The sequence below is a fragment of the Panthera onca genome, chromosome A2, assembly GCF_046562875.1.
Source record: "Panthera onca isolate mPanOnc1 chromosome A2, mPanOnc1 haplotype 2, whole genome shotgun sequence".
In the NCBI taxonomy this organism is placed as follows: domain Eukaryota; kingdom Metazoa; phylum Chordata; class Mammalia; order Carnivora; family Felidae; genus Panthera; species Panthera onca.
In genome coordinates this window covers 144,853,696-144,869,062 of record NC_138340.1, presented here as the reverse complement: position 1 = coordinate 144,869,062, position 15,367 = coordinate 144,853,696, and the positions used below count along the sequence as shown (strand labels likewise).

General features: G+C 51.9%; 1 protein-coding gene across 6 annotated transcripts in view; it reads right to left on the bottom strand.

The window, feature by feature from the left end:
* Window positions 1-13,582, bottom strand: part of CCDC136 (coiled-coil domain containing 136) — a 28,243-nt gene extending 14,661 nt beyond the window's left edge. For 2 of the 6 annotated variants that reach the window (XM_060633064.3, XM_060633066.3), the window contains exons 1-10: window positions 13,423-13,582; window positions 12,528-12,635; window positions 10,433-10,687; window positions 10,281-10,355; window positions 5,582-5,905; window positions 2,373-2,484; window positions 1,648-1,816; window positions 1,265-1,405; window positions 764-922; window positions 355-525 (exon numbers count right to left, since the gene is read on the bottom strand). In XM_060633064.3, the coding sequence (XP_060489047.2) occupies window positions 355-525; window positions 764-922; window positions 1,265-1,405; window positions 1,648-1,816; window positions 2,373-2,484; window positions 5,582-5,905; window positions 10,281-10,355; window positions 10,433-10,687; window positions 12,528-12,635; window positions 13,423-13,498 (1,590 nt within the window). In that variant the 5' untranslated portion in view covers window positions 13,499-13,582. Of the gene's footprint in view, window positions 1-338; window positions 526-763; window positions 923-1,264; window positions 1,406-1,647; window positions 1,817-2,372; window positions 2,485-5,581; window positions 5,906-6,829; window positions 6,975-10,280; window positions 10,356-10,432; window positions 10,688-12,527; window positions 12,636-13,422 lie in introns of those variants that run through there. The other 4 variants (XM_060633065.3, XM_060633063.3, XM_060633061.3 and 1 more) reach the window with 4 other exon arrangements.
* Between the last annotated feature and the right edge of the window lie 1,785 nt (window positions 13,583-15,367).

The window sequence follows — 15,367 nt, the reverse complement described above, 5'->3', positions numbered from 1 at the left end:
AGGAAGCTGGGGCACCTGGCTGGCTTAGTCGGTTAAACGTCCGACCCTTGATTTAGGCTCAGGTCATGATCTCACAGGTCTCTCATCTCTCCCTCGCTCTCTGCCCCTCCCCCAGTCGCACTCTCTCTCTCTCTCTCAAAATAAATAAACTTTAAAAGAAAAAAAAAAAAAGGAAGCTGAAAGCACCATGACCTTCTGAGATCACCTTTCTACTAAGCACCTCTTTACCCCCCACCCCAACCCCGCCAATGGCTGTACCACAGAACTCCTACCATGCCCCCTCCTCCTCGGTAGTATCGCTCTCACAGAAGACTCCACCTGGCTACATTCTCCCTCACCTGGAGTTTCTTTTACCTTCTCACTGCTCTCCTGGAAGGAGGCCACGACGTCCTTGAGGCGCTGCACCTCCGCCTCATGGTACCGCAGGTCCCCACACAGTTGTCGCTGCACGTCCAGCAGCTTATCCTTCTCGCACGTGATGTGCTGGTACTGGAGCTGCAGCTTCTGTAGCCGGCACATTAACTCCTGCGGGGGAGGGGGCTTTGGGCAGTACCTCTGGGATCCTCAACCCACTCGTTCTGCCCGAGTCCCGACTTGTCCCCGCCCCCTGCTGTCCTCTCATCTAGCGCAGTACTCGAGGGCGGCCGCAGGGTCACTGGCGCCGCACAGGTGGCAGCGGCACTTACCGTGACTCTCTGCTCTGGTCCACCTGCCCCGAAACCTCTTAGCACCTAAGTCGCCCCTCACCTCCTTTTGTTGTTACCTTCTCACTCGGGCTTTCTACGGCTGTGGATTTCATGACTTTGAGCTGCCGGAGCTCAGTCTGAAGCTGTAGCTGTGCCTTCAAGAGCTCGTTCTGCTCGTCCTGGCTCGCATCATACTTTTGCTGAAGGGCACAGAGTCTGGTCTTCAGCTCCTCGTTCTGTGGTGGGAGGATGTGGGTAGCACAGTTACTCTCAAGAAACAGCAGACCCCTCTACGGACCAGTTTGGTTCCCTTCCAGACGCAGACACCTTGACGAGCTCCCACGGGTCTATGGTTTGATTTCTTCTCTGAGGCAGACACTCAGCGATGACTGCCATTTCTAGAATGCGATGCCAATGCTACGTGACTTCTCCAACCGGTCTCCAGCAGACCGTACCCTTGATCGCAGGGCAAGAGGCAGCAGAGCACAGCCGTGCTCTGCGTTCATCCTTCCCTGATGCGGCAACTCCACGTAGGCCCTCCTGCCCTCCCCAAATGCCCTTCCCCCAGCCGTGTTTACCTGGGCGGCATTGTGGGAAGTCTGAAACCGAAGCACCTCGTTCTGTGCACACTTGAGCTCCCTCTGCAGCCGCTTCTGCTCCTCCTCACTGGTCCGGCGATGATGCTGTAGTTCTTGCAACTCACAACACAATTCCTTACACTGTGCAGGACATGGAACGGAAGGGCTGATTGAGTATAGGTTCCACAGGCACTTTAAGAAGAGGCTTAGAAGAATATGGCATTCTTTTCACTGAAATATTTACATTGGGCAGGCCAGCGAGACGCCAGAGCGCCACCGCCTGCCATAGCACATGCCTCCTTTGTCAGCCCTATGCCTAAGGAGAGGTCTCTGCCACAGGCCAGGAGAGGGTAAAAGAGGCAGGAAGGCGCCTGTCCCCCTACCTTGTTCTGCATGTCATGCATCTGCTCTTCAGCTCCCAGAAGCTGTTGTCGCAACAACTGGGTTTCAGAGTCAGGTTCTAGAAAATCCATTTCTGAAGTCTGAGACTCTGCTGACATCGTATTCTTTACCATTTGGGACTCCAGCCACTTTTCCGTTGCTCTTCGTGTCCTGTAATCCAGAACCCCAGAGCCATGTTTGGGAAAGTGTTCTGTCTGGCATCACCTGCCGGATGTGCTCGGTCCTGATGTCTTTATTTTAGGCAAAAGATGGTAAGAGCCTTCTCTTGTGATTTATCTCCCAAATGAACGTGCTGAGCAGGTGAAGTAAAAGTCCTAGCACCTCAATCAAGGCATGTTTGGCTCTGGGAGACCTAAGAGTTCTAGTCCAGTTGGGCTCAAGGCCGGGCCTTGTGTCAGGCCAGCTCCAATCTGGAGGCCCTACACCATTAGACGCAGACCACAAAGGAATCATTTCTGATCTACTCCAGGGAGAGCAAACCAGACCCCAATTCCCAGAATGAGAGAAAACTCAATTTTAGGACTTGAGTGCTGAGACAGTTGGATCCCCATGCCTGCTTCTAGGCAGCATCCATACCCTTTGGATACCAGGGAAAGGACCAGCTCTCTAGGGACATTCATTAGCCTGGCATCTGCCTTCACCGACTCTATGCAGGCAAAAGCCCAAAGCAGGGTCCTACGGAGGCCCAGCAGCCTGCTGGCTGTACCTCTCACTCTCCAGATCAGCGAGCTGCCCCGTGAGGCTGCTGTTGCTCTCCTGCAGGGCCTGGTACTCCTCGTTCAGGAAGCGGTAGCGTTCCCGCAGTTGCTGCAACTCTTCTGCAGAAGACAAATGGAGAGATGTGAGATCCTAGGGGGAAAGCGCAGATGATCAGCCCCCAATTTTCCTGCCTCGAAATCTGACAGCTTCTCTTTTTCTAAAGACAGAAGAGACACCACATGCAGCGGCTTAGAAGACAGGGCCCTGAAAATTCCACATTGCTTTGTGTCTTTGTCCTCTTGCAGGTAGCTGCCCTTCTTTGCACCTTCCCAGATCTGCCCTGTGTGCCCATCTTCAAAACCCCAACCAAGGTAGTCTTGACATTTCAGGAGCTCATGAAGGTTTTAATTGAATTTCTGGATCACTGTATTTCAAGTTTCCATCAAACTGTTTATGATTACCTTCCTATTACTCTTTTAGTACAAAAGCTGAGGGATGTGAACTGCCAGATGTCACACTGCCAGTCCTGGCCTTTCAGAGACAGCCCAGGCATCTTGAACATTCTTTTACTTACTTCACCACCACACTAAATACACTGGACCACATGCAATCAAGAATTCTTTCTAATGATCTTTTATCTGCTGACAGAAGAGCCCATCCCAACCAGACCCACATATCTTCCTCAATCATCAGCAGAGATCTGGTTGAAATGTTGCAGAACATGTCCCTAAGTACCAGGAACCAATACTTTTTAAAGTTACAATTATACAAACACCTCTGTTTTGTTTTTTTCCTGATTTAAGAATTATTTCTTGGGGCGCCTGGGTGGCGCAGTCGGTTAAGCGTCTGACTTCAGCCAGGTCACGATCTCACAGTCCGTGAGTTCGAGCCCCACGTCGGGCTCTGGGCTGATGGCTCAGAGCCTGGAGCCTGCTTCCGATTCTGTGTCTCCCTCTCTCTCTGCCCCTCCCCCGTTCATGCTCTGTCTCTCTCTCTGTCTCAAAAATAAATAAAACGTTAAAAAAAAAAAAAAAATTAAAAAAAAAAAAAAAAAAAGAATTATTTCTCTTATGGGGCACCTGGGTGGCTTAGTTGGTTGAGTATCCAGCTTTTGGTTTTGGCCCAGGTTATGATCTCATGGTTCGTGAGTTCGAGCCCTGCATCAGGCTCTGCACCGACAGTGTGAAGCCTGCTTGGGATTCTCTCTCTGACCCTCCCATGCTCGCTCTCTCTCTTTCTCTCAAAATAAACTTAAAAAAAATTTCTTTCGGGGGTACGCCTGGGTGCCTCAGTCGGTTAGCATCTGACTTCGGCTCAGGTCATGATCTCATGGTTTGTGAGTTCAAGTCCCGCATTGGGCTCTGTGCTGACAGCTCAACGCTTGGAGTCTGCTTTGGATTTTGTGTCTCCCTCTCTCTCTGCCCCTCCCCCACTCACACTCGGACTCTCTCTCTTTCTCTCTCTCTCTCTCAAAAAAAGACATTTAAAAAAAGTTAAATTTTTTTTAATTCAAAAAATTAAAAAAAAAAAAAATTACTTCTCTTAGAATACCAACTCCCCCGATATTTAAAGAATATTAACTTGCTCTATTAGAACACAGGCCTATCTTACCTATGTAAGATTCAACACCTTGAAATTCACTTCTAATGTCCCCTCTTTGTTTCAGTCAAAACTCCTTAGAATACTGCAGATTACCACAGAAGGAAGGAAACTAATCTTTAATACAAGGCAACCACGTGCTAAGCATTAGACTTGATGGTTTCAGCCTCAGATTCAGTTACTGTATGAGTACTTCAACATACATGGCATTTCATTTAATCCCAAAAATAGCACTATAAGGTTTTCTTTCCCTTTTTTTAAAGTTTTTTTTTGAGAGTGTGCACGTGCGCATGAACACACACACACACACACACACACACACACACACACACACACACGTGGGGGAGGGGCAGCAAGAGGGAGAGAGAGAATCCCAGGCAGGCTCTACACTGTGCAGAGCCCAATGCGGGGCTTGAACTCACAAACTATGAGATCACGACCTCAGCCGAAGTTGGATGCCTAACCAACTGAGCCGCCCAGGCACCCCTAAATAAACTTTTAACTTTACAATAGCTTTAGATTTACAGAAAAATTGCAAAGATAGTGCGAAATTCCCTGGGAGAGTTCTCACCTCATTTCCCCTAACGTAACATCTTACCACAGTACATGTGTCACAACTAAGGCATCAACAGATTTCTCTCCATTTGTTCTAAGGTCCTTTCCCTGTGCCAGGATCCCCTATGGCTGTAAAGTTTTATTAGCCAACATTTTTATAGACACAGAAACTAGGGTTCAGAGAGGTAATAACCAAGCCAAGTTCATCTCGCTAATTAGCAGAACTGAGACTCTGAATTCAGCTCTGTTTAACTTTGACCCAAGCTTTCCCACTGTGCTGGCCGCCCTCTCCTGGCACCACCAGTCCAAAGGCTCTTCTGAGAAGCTTGTTACAGCTGGGAAAACTTGCAGTTCTTTGATTCCTTGCTGATTGCCTCTGCTTGACCTGGCCTAATACAGGGCCTCCCATTATACCCAGATCATAAATCCAGCCTCAGAATAAAGGCAAACTCTCTGATGTCATGAATCCTAGCAACTAGCTGGGAGACTCATTGTCTGAAAGCAGAGCTCTAAGCTTTTTTAGTACCTCATGTATTACTGGAAATAACCTCTTTTCCTCTCCAGCTGTCTTGTGCTCTGATTTGTTGTCCCCTAAAGCTTCTACATTGGACAGGGCTAAAGGAGCCTAAAATTAGCAACCTAGGACCTGGGAGCAGGACTGGAGGCCCCCCATAAAGCAGTCCAGGCAATCATCATGATGCCAGAGCAGCAAGAAGTTTCCCAAGATGACAGGCCCCTCATCCTCCCATCCTGGAACTGGAAACTTTCTCAGAAAGGGCCTTCCCACAGTCAAATCAACAAACGTCCAATGTTTCTCTGAAGAAGAATTCTCAGGGTACATCTCCATAGTGCTATTTCTTATACCACCACTGACTGGTTGTGTGACATCTGGGTAAGTTTTTCTCCCTTATAGTTCTCCCTTTCTCCCTTAAATTCAACCTGGAGGTTTTTTCTAGAGGTTCCCAATTCATGGTCTAAGACTACCTTCCACCATCTTCTTGCATATAACTCTCTCTGCTTGACTTTACTGACAGACCAGGAAGAGGGTTTGGCCTCTCATACCTTGCATCTCAGAGAAATCTGAGACACTTAAACTATTGGATGGTTCAGAGCTCTTCATTTCCATTTCTGCACGGAGGGAGGTGATCTCCATTTCATACTCTCCCCGAATGCGCTCCATGTCATCGAGTTCATTCTGCATCCGGCAGAGATCCTCCTGCAGGGATGCTATGTCACTCTCGTGTTCAGTCGCGGAATCCTCTGCTGCTTGCCGCAGATTCCGGATCTCAGCCTGGGCTATGTGCAACTCCTGTTCTATTTCCTTAAGTTCACTTTCTTTCTCACGCTCTAACAGGGAAATCTCCTCTCGTAGAGACCGCAGCTCACCTGCAAAGTCCAAAGGTTGGGACGGTCAAGAGGATAAGTAAACTCATCTATCGTGTTCTAGAGGCAGAAAGTTAAAGGCAGACTTATGTATTATCTGGAAACTACTTTCAACCTACTCTCTAGCACATTAGAGAAGTATAGCTTCATCTGATATGGAATAGAGGGAATACCTAAGAAGAGTGAATGTGGTAAGTAAGGTGCAGTAGAAAGGGGGATTTTGAGGCCTGGCACCAAAGCAACACCTTAGGCTACTGCAAACAAAAAGTATTAGGTGCGTCTACATTGAAGACCAAAACTAATTGACAGTATTTTACTGATGCACCTCGTCTTTCCAAAAATTCCCTGTCTAAAAAAATTTACACAGACTATTCTCATCTATTCAGTCTGGAACCTTAGGCATTACAGAGCCTCCGAGCTCACATGAACTGCCTGTGGGAAGTACTGGCCCCCAAATAATGTACAGAGTTCACATCTGAAATTAAAATGCAGGCTCATCACATGATAACCAAATATGGCTATGACCTTCACTTCCCACTACATCCTTGATGTTAGGGTTCAAATTTCCCTTAGGTTCCCCTCTGGGGTCTGGTCCTAAAACAAACAAACAAACAAACAAACAAACAAACAAAAAACGCTTTCTCAGATCCACTGGAGAATGGAGAAAGGTCTCCCTCAGCCACGAAAGCGCTCGCAATTTGGAGCATAAAGGGGCAGGGCCTGCCCACCGTGAGGGCCAGGGTTTGCAGGCCCGAGGGGGAGGAGCTTATCCAAAAGCTGGGCGGGGCGGACCCTGGCTGGGAGTTGGAAGGGCCACACCCGGTTTCCAGAGAGGCAGCGCCCGTTGCCAGGGGGCGTGGGACCTTCGGGGCGAAGCCGAGAGCCTGGGAACTGGGCTGTGGGGCAAAAAAGTGGGTTCCTACTCACTGGTTATGGCCTCCATCTTGTCGGCTCCCCCGCAAGAGGTCTCTCTGGGGGGCCTCCCGCCGCCGGCCGGCCGGTCCCGGCCCCCGCGGGGCTGTGGAGGCCGGAACGGCCTCTCAATACCAGCTACCTCTGAGGCCGCGCGCGCCCCCTCTTGGCGGAAACGGGCAGCGCGCGTGCGCAAGGACGGTCTTTATTTCCTGCCGCGGGGGGGGGGGGGGCGGGGAGTTGAGCGTCTTCTTCAGACCCGTAGCCCCTAGCTTGCTGGCGCGTGATCCATTGCCCAGTTGGCAACACCCTAATGAGTGAGGAGTCGCTCTAGAACTCGTTTCCCCAAGTAGTTGCCTCCCTGCATCTCTACTGACTTCCCTATTTGCAAGGAAGTAGGTCCCTTCTCCAAGCAAAGGCCTTTTTTTTTTTTTTTTTTTTTAATTTTTTTTTTAATGTTTATTTATTTTTGAGACAGAGACAGACAGAGCATGAACAGGGGAGGGTCAGAGAGAGAAGGAGGCACAGAATCTGAAACAGGCTCCAGGCTCCGAGCTGTCAGCACAGAGCCCGACGCGGGGTTCGAACTCACGGAGTGTGAGATCATGACCTGAGCCACAGTCGGCTGCTTAACCGACTGAGCCACCCAGGCACCCCATCAAAGGCCTTTTTCTGCTCTACTGGATCGTTTCCTTCCTTATGCAAACATAATCTAGTGTAGTGGGTCCTATCTCAAACAAACAAACCAAACTCTCCCTTGACTTCATTTCCTCTTCCCTTATTTCTCTGCTTCTCTTCAGAGCATGACCACTGTAACTATCCACACTCTCCCTCTCTACTTCACCTCCCCTTTCCTCTTTAATCCCAATCCAATCAGGCTCAGTCCTCACTGAAATATCTCAGAGCCCTCCATCTTGCCAAATCCAATGGCCATCTTATTTGATTTAGCAACTTTTGACACAGTTAATTATTATCTCTTTGAAGCACTTTCTGCTCTTGGTGTCCAGGACATGAAACGCTTCTGTAGTTCCTCCTACCTCAGTCATTTTTGTTCATATCTCCTCTACTGGACCTTTAAATACTGGACTATCCCTGGGACTGGGCCTTTTCCTCTTCTTTCTATATCTCTCCATATGATGTCATAGTGATGTCTCAGGCACTCAAATGCCATGTATAAGCTAATGACTCCCAAATTTATATCTCCAGCCTTGATTTCCCTCCTGGTTCTAGATTCATATATCCAAGTGCCTTCTTAACATATTTATTTAGATATCAATAGCTATTTCAAACTCAACACACAAAAACGTGTCTTAAATGTTTCCCCTAGCCCTCAAACTTGTTCTTTGCCAAGTCTTCCCCACCCCAATAAACGATAGCACTGTCCAATCAGTTTCTTAAGGCAAAGTCATCTTTTGTGTCTCTCCGATTCCCAACCCCATCCCCGTGCCCTACCCCTTTCAATTCATCAGAAGTCCTAAGGGCTCCACCTTCAATATAAGACTCTGCCATGTCTTTTTACTATACAGTACTTAGAATGAAAGCCAAACCTCTCAGATGGACTCCAAGGCCCTTTGTAATCTGGCCTCAGCCTGCCTCTCAGAACTGTCTCTTACCAGGGTCCTCCACATGCAGTCTGCTTCAGCCATAGTGACTTTTGTTCTGTCCTTCAAACACGTGAAGCTCATTCCTACCCTTGAGCTTTTGCAGTTGCTTCCTTCTGCCTGGTATGCTCTTGCCTCAGATCTTTCTCATTATTTGGGTCATAGCTCAAATGTCATCTTCTCAAAGAGGCCTTTTCTAACTGCCCTATCAAAAATCAATCCCCCAGGGTGCCTGGGTAGCTCAGTCGGTTGAGCGCCCTACTCTTGATTTTGACTCAGGTCATGATCCCAGGGTCGTGTGACTGAGCCCCTCGTCGGGCTCCACATTGATCAGGGAGCTTAAGATTCTCTCTCTCTCTCCCTCTGCCCCTCTCGCCTGCTTGCATTCTCTCTTTCTTTCTCTCTCAAATAAAAAATAATAAAGTAAAATAGAATAAATTCCCAACTCACCCCATCTCTCTATATCATATTGTTTTTAACGTGTTTTTTTTGTTTGTTTGTTTTTATTTATTTTGAGAGAGAGAAAGAGCACAACTGGAGGAAGGGCAGAGAGATGGAGAGAGAGAATCCCAAGCAGCTCTGTGCCACCAGCATGGAGCCCGATGGGGGGCTCGAACCGAGGCAAACCATGAGACCATGACCTGAGCAGAAATCAAGAGAGTTGGACACAACTGACTGAGCCACCCAGCTGCCCCTCTATATCATATTGTTATATTATCTTCCTAGCATTTATTGCTACCTGAACTTATTTATTTTCTGCTTCTCCCCCATTAGAATGCACTCTTCATTAGGGCAGGGATCTGGTCTGTCTTGTCCATAGCTTGCCCTCCAAGTATATAGGCACTCAATAAATGAATGATAAACAGATAAAATAGCCTCATTTTACTGATAAGGAACTGAGTCTCAGAAAGATAAATGTGATTTGCCAAAGACCCCAAAGCTTGTTACATGGCAGAACTGGACCCAAGAATCTAGGTTTTCTGAGACCAATGTTCACATGCTTTCCCCCGTGCAACACATCTCCTGCCATTTCTCTCCTTTACCTTCTCCCCATTCATTGTCCACTTCCCTGCATCTACCTTGGCTTGTACCTTTCCCTTCTCTTTTCCTCCCCTTCTTCCACCTTTGCTTGCTGCTCTTCAGGCCTGCTTTCCGGCCTTCCTTTTTTCTCCATTTATATTTTTCTTTTGGTTTGATTTCAGTTCTCCCTGGAGAGTCCCTGCTGTTTTCTAGGGCAGCTCCCCTAAACCTTCTGGAAGCCCACAGAAGTAACAAAAGCTCCTTCTTTATTTGGTGGTGCAGTGGAATGTGGGACACCTGCCTTGCTGCTTCCCAGAGACAAAGCGATGTGGGCGTTAGAAGAAAGGGATTTAGGGCCCCAAGCTCTGGTCCTGGGAAGCAAGAGAAACCTTCTCATCTGCTTCCCTTAAAAGATGCAGCGTCCCTTCCAGTCACTTCTCATTGGCTCACTGCGCTTCCCATGGTGTCCCTGGAGGGACAGGGAAAAGCAGTCTGGTTTGGAATTCAGCCCTGATTACCTACCCCCAGACCTGGAGAGCAAAGAAAAAGGGATACAGGTGTGATGGGAGGAGTCTGGAGGAGAGAAAAGGGAGAGTGTTAGCCAGAGAGAGAAGACGTGAAGTGGGAGGGCAAGAAAGGGCAGAGAAGGGCAGAAGAGCCAGGCAGAGATGCAAAGAACATCAATTAGATAAAGAAAAGAATGGAGAGAGAGAAGGAGGAAAAGGTGAGCATAGTAAGGGGAAATGAGGAAGAAATACTGAATTAGTTTATATTTGCCTGCTATGCCTCAGCCAACCGCTCAGGTGGATGGCCGCCTCCCCTCCAGTCCAAGTGCTGGGAATTACCTTGGAGCTGCTGGATCTGCTTGGTGAACACCTCTGCCTGCTGGGCACTGGCCAGCCGTTCATCCTCCAGGAGCCCTGCAGGGAGAGGGGGAGCAGACGTGATCCTGGGATCCAGCGAGCCCAGGCCCTCTGGCCCCATCCCGGACACTCACCCTGCAGCTCCAAGGAGTCATCCTCGTGCTGCCCTGCCAGTTCCCGGGTCTCCTCCAGCTCTGCCACCAGCTGGAGCACCTGAGCCCTCAGCTCCTCCAGCTCCGTCTCTGTGAGGCTCAGTCCCCGGTGCTTGCTGGCAGACAAGGAGCCCACGCTGCCACCTTTCTGCGCCTGCTCTTCCTCTTCTTCCACCCCTTCTTCCTCCTCTTCCTCTTCCTCTTCCTCCTCATAGAGAGCTGGGAGCAACACTTCCCCTAGGAGAGAAACCCATCCCACCAGGGGGTCAGAGTCAGCTTCCTTTCCAGAGTCTTTTGAAGGCTCTCAAGCTCATTGTCCCAGGGCAGCGATGGTATCATAGTGCCACCTGCTGTCCCCCAAGGAGCTCCTGGGCTCGACCTGCACTCGTGATGAGTCCTCAGGTGCAAGGGTCAAATTTGGAGGTAGCTCATCTCCCTCCCAGGCCCTTTCGGGACCAATATCGTACCAGGTGGCCTCCTATTACTGTCTTTGGGCAAACTGAGCAGCTGGGTGCTGGCAGCCATGTGAGCTTGTACAAGGACACCTGCTTCTTCCAGACCTGGTGGTCTCTGTGGGACAAGTACTCAAGAAAGGATTCAGGGCGCCTGGGTGGCTCAGGGGGTTAAGCATCCAGCCCTTGGTTTTGGCTCAGGTCATGATCTCACAACTCGTGAGTTCGAGCTCCGCACTGGGCTCTGTGCTGACAGCACGGAACCTGCTTAGGATTCTCTGCCTCCCTCTCTCTCTGCCCCTCCTCCCCACCCCCCCCCACCCCCGCCGCCTCTCAAAAATAAATAAATAAACATTTTAAAAAAGAAGAAGAAAAGATTCAGACACTGGGTGTGTCTTTAGGCCACATGGGGCAAGAGTTACAGTTTGGGGGGTTTGTCCGGTTAAAAAAGTATCCAGGTGGCTTGGGAGAAATTAGCCTTTCCATAGTAAGAAAGTGTTGCTCTCCGTAGGCAGAGAAAGAAAACATCTGGATGAAATGATTCTAAATGTTTTATTGGACAAACCCCGGGCCCCTTTCAAACGTATTCTATCAATAAAGCCTTTTTGAAATTTTCTGCAAGGTCCACCTTCCTTATCTCTGCTGAGTGTCAGGAGGCCTCCCCCCTCCCCAGGTGCTGTAAGTGCCCTCCTCCCCTGCTGACCATAGGGCAGTTTTCAGGGGAAGTCTGAGGTTGGACTTGTGTGGAAAAGAAAGCCTGCCATTTTAATGAGCCAAGAAACTGGGGTGTACTGGTCCACAGCCTCTGGTTGGCGAGTACCCCCTCTTTTGCTGCAATGCAGTTCCTTGAAATAGCAAAATTTTGTCTGGATTCTGATTATTTGCTTTGTTTTAAAATTCTGAATCCCTGGCCTTACTTACAACAGCAGCCTAAGGCTCGTCTGGAACCCCTTGCATCATCTGTCACCTTTAGGGGAGCAGGGTTGCCCACACAGTGTGCGTAGGGGCCTGGGGACACTTCACAGGAAGTCCTGGAAAATGGAACAGCATCCTTCCAGGGGCCTGGAACTGCCAAGTCACATGGGTGCAGTGGTGATATGTGAGTGTTGGGAGGTTGGCCTTCTCACCTGCCCCCTTCCAGTCCATTCTTTCAGGCCGTAAGGGATGCTAGAGAACCAAAGCCACAGGCTGACATTCAAAGTGAGTGGTGATGGCACCAGAAAGACAATGCTGACTTCACAGGCTCACTTCCTTGCTTTTCAAAAATAGGAGACAGCTTGGGATCTGGGTCGGGTGGCAGTGAGAACAAACCCCCTGCTGAAAGGCTACTTCAAAGCTGCCCTACGAGGCCTCTTTCTCTGTCTGGTAGCTCCCCCATCCCCCACCCCCGGGAGGAAACAACCTGGTTAGCCGGTGATTAGGGCCCCAAAGGGAATGCACCCAGAGCCTCCCTCAAAGCCTGACCCCAGGAGGGGTCAAACTCAGCCCTGAAGGGTAGAGGGGGCTTAGGTGAGCAGGAGGAAGGGCTCTGTCCTGGCTCAGAGTTCTGGGGGCCAGATGGGGGAAGGAGGAGGGAAGGGAAATTGGCTGAGGCGAGAGAAAGAACGCTTTTTGGGAAAACTCACCCTCCATAGCTTGCATCCCCCGCCGCTCCAGGGACCCCCAGCGTTGGCCTTTCTTCCTCTCACAACCCTCAGACACCTCATAGGAGCCTAAAGTGGTCACTGTGGGTCCTGTAAGCAGGGAGAGAGGAGGTACTGTGGGAATGTTAGGGGGGGCTGGGACTGGGGTGCAGGGCAGAGAGATGGGGACGTGCCTTCCAGCCCTCTGGAGCCCTGGAGTTCTTAATCCCGGTGGAAGTGTTTGGCTCACTTGGCCTAGCCTGCGACTCCCCTCCCTCAGCCACCCCTCGAGCTGGGCCTACGGGGACCCCGCCCTGCGCTGCCCAACCCCCTCAGCACCCCCTTTCCGGGCTCCTCTCCCTGCACAGACAGAAAGGGTGTGTGCCTCTTTAGCCAAGAGGGGACAGGGAGGAGACCGGCAAGGATGGAAGAGAGGGCAGGAACCTGGGAAAAAGAGGCTGAAATGGTGAGGTGGTGCGGGAAAGGGGAGGGAGGGGCTGCGGGGTGGGGGGCGGGGGCGTGTGGCAAGGGGATCTGGGCCGGAGCCGCTCCCCTCCCCTCCATTCTCTCACTGGACCTCATCCACCCCACCCTCGCCCTGCGCTCAGACGCCTTTGGGGCGGAGTGGGTGCAGGGTCTGGGGCCCCCAGGGCTGGGCAGTTGGGGTGGAGAGGGTTCAGGGCGAGGGACGACCAGGGAGGATGAGGCCGGTGTGGGGAAGACCCGCCCGGAAAGATGGAGATCGGGCCCGGGTGGGGGGCAGGATGGAGGGAGGAAGACAGGAGGGAAAGGTGGGAGCAGCGGAGGGAGGGGGGGGAGGACGAGGGGGTCTGGAGGGAGGAGAGATGGAGAAGAGGAAGGAGTGGCGGTGGAGAGGTGAGGGAGGGGCGGCTCTGACCTGGGCCGGGGCAGCTCCAGCCCGCGGCGCCCGCGGCGCCCGCGGCGCCCGCACCGGCCCCGGCGCCCGCCTCCATGGCCGCTCGCGCCGCCGCCGCTCGCGCCGCCGCCGCCCGGAGCAGACGCCGCAGCCGTGAGGCCGGGCGCCCGGAGCCGGTGCGCAGGGGGAGGGAGGGAGGGCCGAGGGGGCGGGGCCTGGCCCGGCCACCTGACACCGCCCCCGCCCGGAAGCCCTCCCCCCACCCCGCTCCCAGACCTGGTGGAGGCGAGCGAGCGGGCGCGGCGAGGGCAAGGGAGCGCGTCCCCAGACAAACCTCAGGGCCCGCGTGGAGGAGAGGGGGAGCGGACGGGAGCTATTCGGAGCTGGAGGTTGCCCTAGGAGTGGCCACGAGATCCCCTGGTTCTGGCGAATGGTCCTGCCCGGAGTCGGCTGCGCGCGGGGACCCCTCGGGGCCAGGTGTCAGAGCCCCGTCCCGCGCAGTGATGGGGGAGGAAAGGGACAAAGCGGGACGGATCCTCCGGTCCTGTTTCCTCCAAACGCGCGGAAACTCACACGCCCACCAAACGGACCCGGCGTCCCCCACTTCCGCAGTCAGCGCGGACCCCCGGCCGCCGTCCCGGTTCCCGCGCGGTGGCCTCCTGCGTCCCAGGGCTGCGTGAGGGCTGGAGGAGGGAAGCCAAGGCGGAGATATACGGACTGAGGGGCCCTGATCTCCTTCTTTGCTTCCCCCGCGCCCGCAACAAGCCTAGAACCGGCGACCCTTTCAGGAGGGCGGCTCCTGACCCCACGCAGCCCTCGCTGCCTGAAGACTTCTTCTCTCCACCACTGCGCCTTCCCACCTGGCCCCACACCCTGTGCGCTGTGAGCCTGAACCACTACCTACCCTGCCCCCGTAGCCTGTTCAGAGTGAGCACTGCTGATTTTCCCTCTCGTACATGGGAGATGTGGAAACCCAGCCTATTTCGCTTATTCAATCATTCATTCAAGGAACTCCTACCGGGCCCCGGATCTTGAGTTGTTCTCATGTCTCTGCAGGTCTCAGCCAGGAAAGAAGTGGGTACACTTGGGAACCAGGCAGTCCCAGCACACCCAGAAAAGTGTTAGATTTCTGAGCCAGGGACACACACCAATCCCTTTTCCTGCATGTGCACTTGGCAGGTTATGGGCATACGTTGTCTGTGTTCACCCCCACAGGCTTCCAGTTTCACAAGCCCTCCACATTCCTCAGGAAAGAAGCCCTTCTTTGCTTGGACACCCCCCACTTATTCTTCAACCCTCAGTCGGGAGTCACCTCTAGGCGGCCTTCCCTGATGCCCACCCCTGGACCAGGAGAGGCCCTTGCTGGGCTCTACCCTGGCCTCCTTCCCTCTAGGGCAGCGCCTGTCAATTTGAGGTCTCAATTGACTCTTGTGTCTGCCCAGCTTCTGGAAGATTGGGAGGTATCTTAGTCATTTTTGTATCTCTAGCATCTCCATTGACACCTGACACAATAAATGAGAGAGGTAAATCTCTAACTACACAGTTAATACGTTGTCTTATCACGTAATAGATGATTTCACACTTAGGGAGTTAAATGTTGCCTATTAACTGTAATGTTGCCCTATAAGTCTCTTTCTTCCCGCTCCCTCCTTTTTTTCTCCCTCTCAAACCCCCAGCCTGGTGCTCTGAGAGATGATGAGCACAGATCAAGATTTCATTTGCTCCCCCGGAGGACAGGATTATACCCCAGATCCTGTGGTCAAGGTAATCCATTTGTGGGGCAAGGCTGTTGAACAAACCTACAAAGACCCTTTTCAGAGAGCCTGCGGTAGATATCAGGCCTGTCGGGACATGACTGGCACGGGGGTGGTGAGGTGTCAGGATGGGGGTGTAGAGTTCAGGAGACTGACAGAGACTGGAACGTTGGAACCCCAATAGCTGTTTTGCCCAAACACAGCTCCTTCTA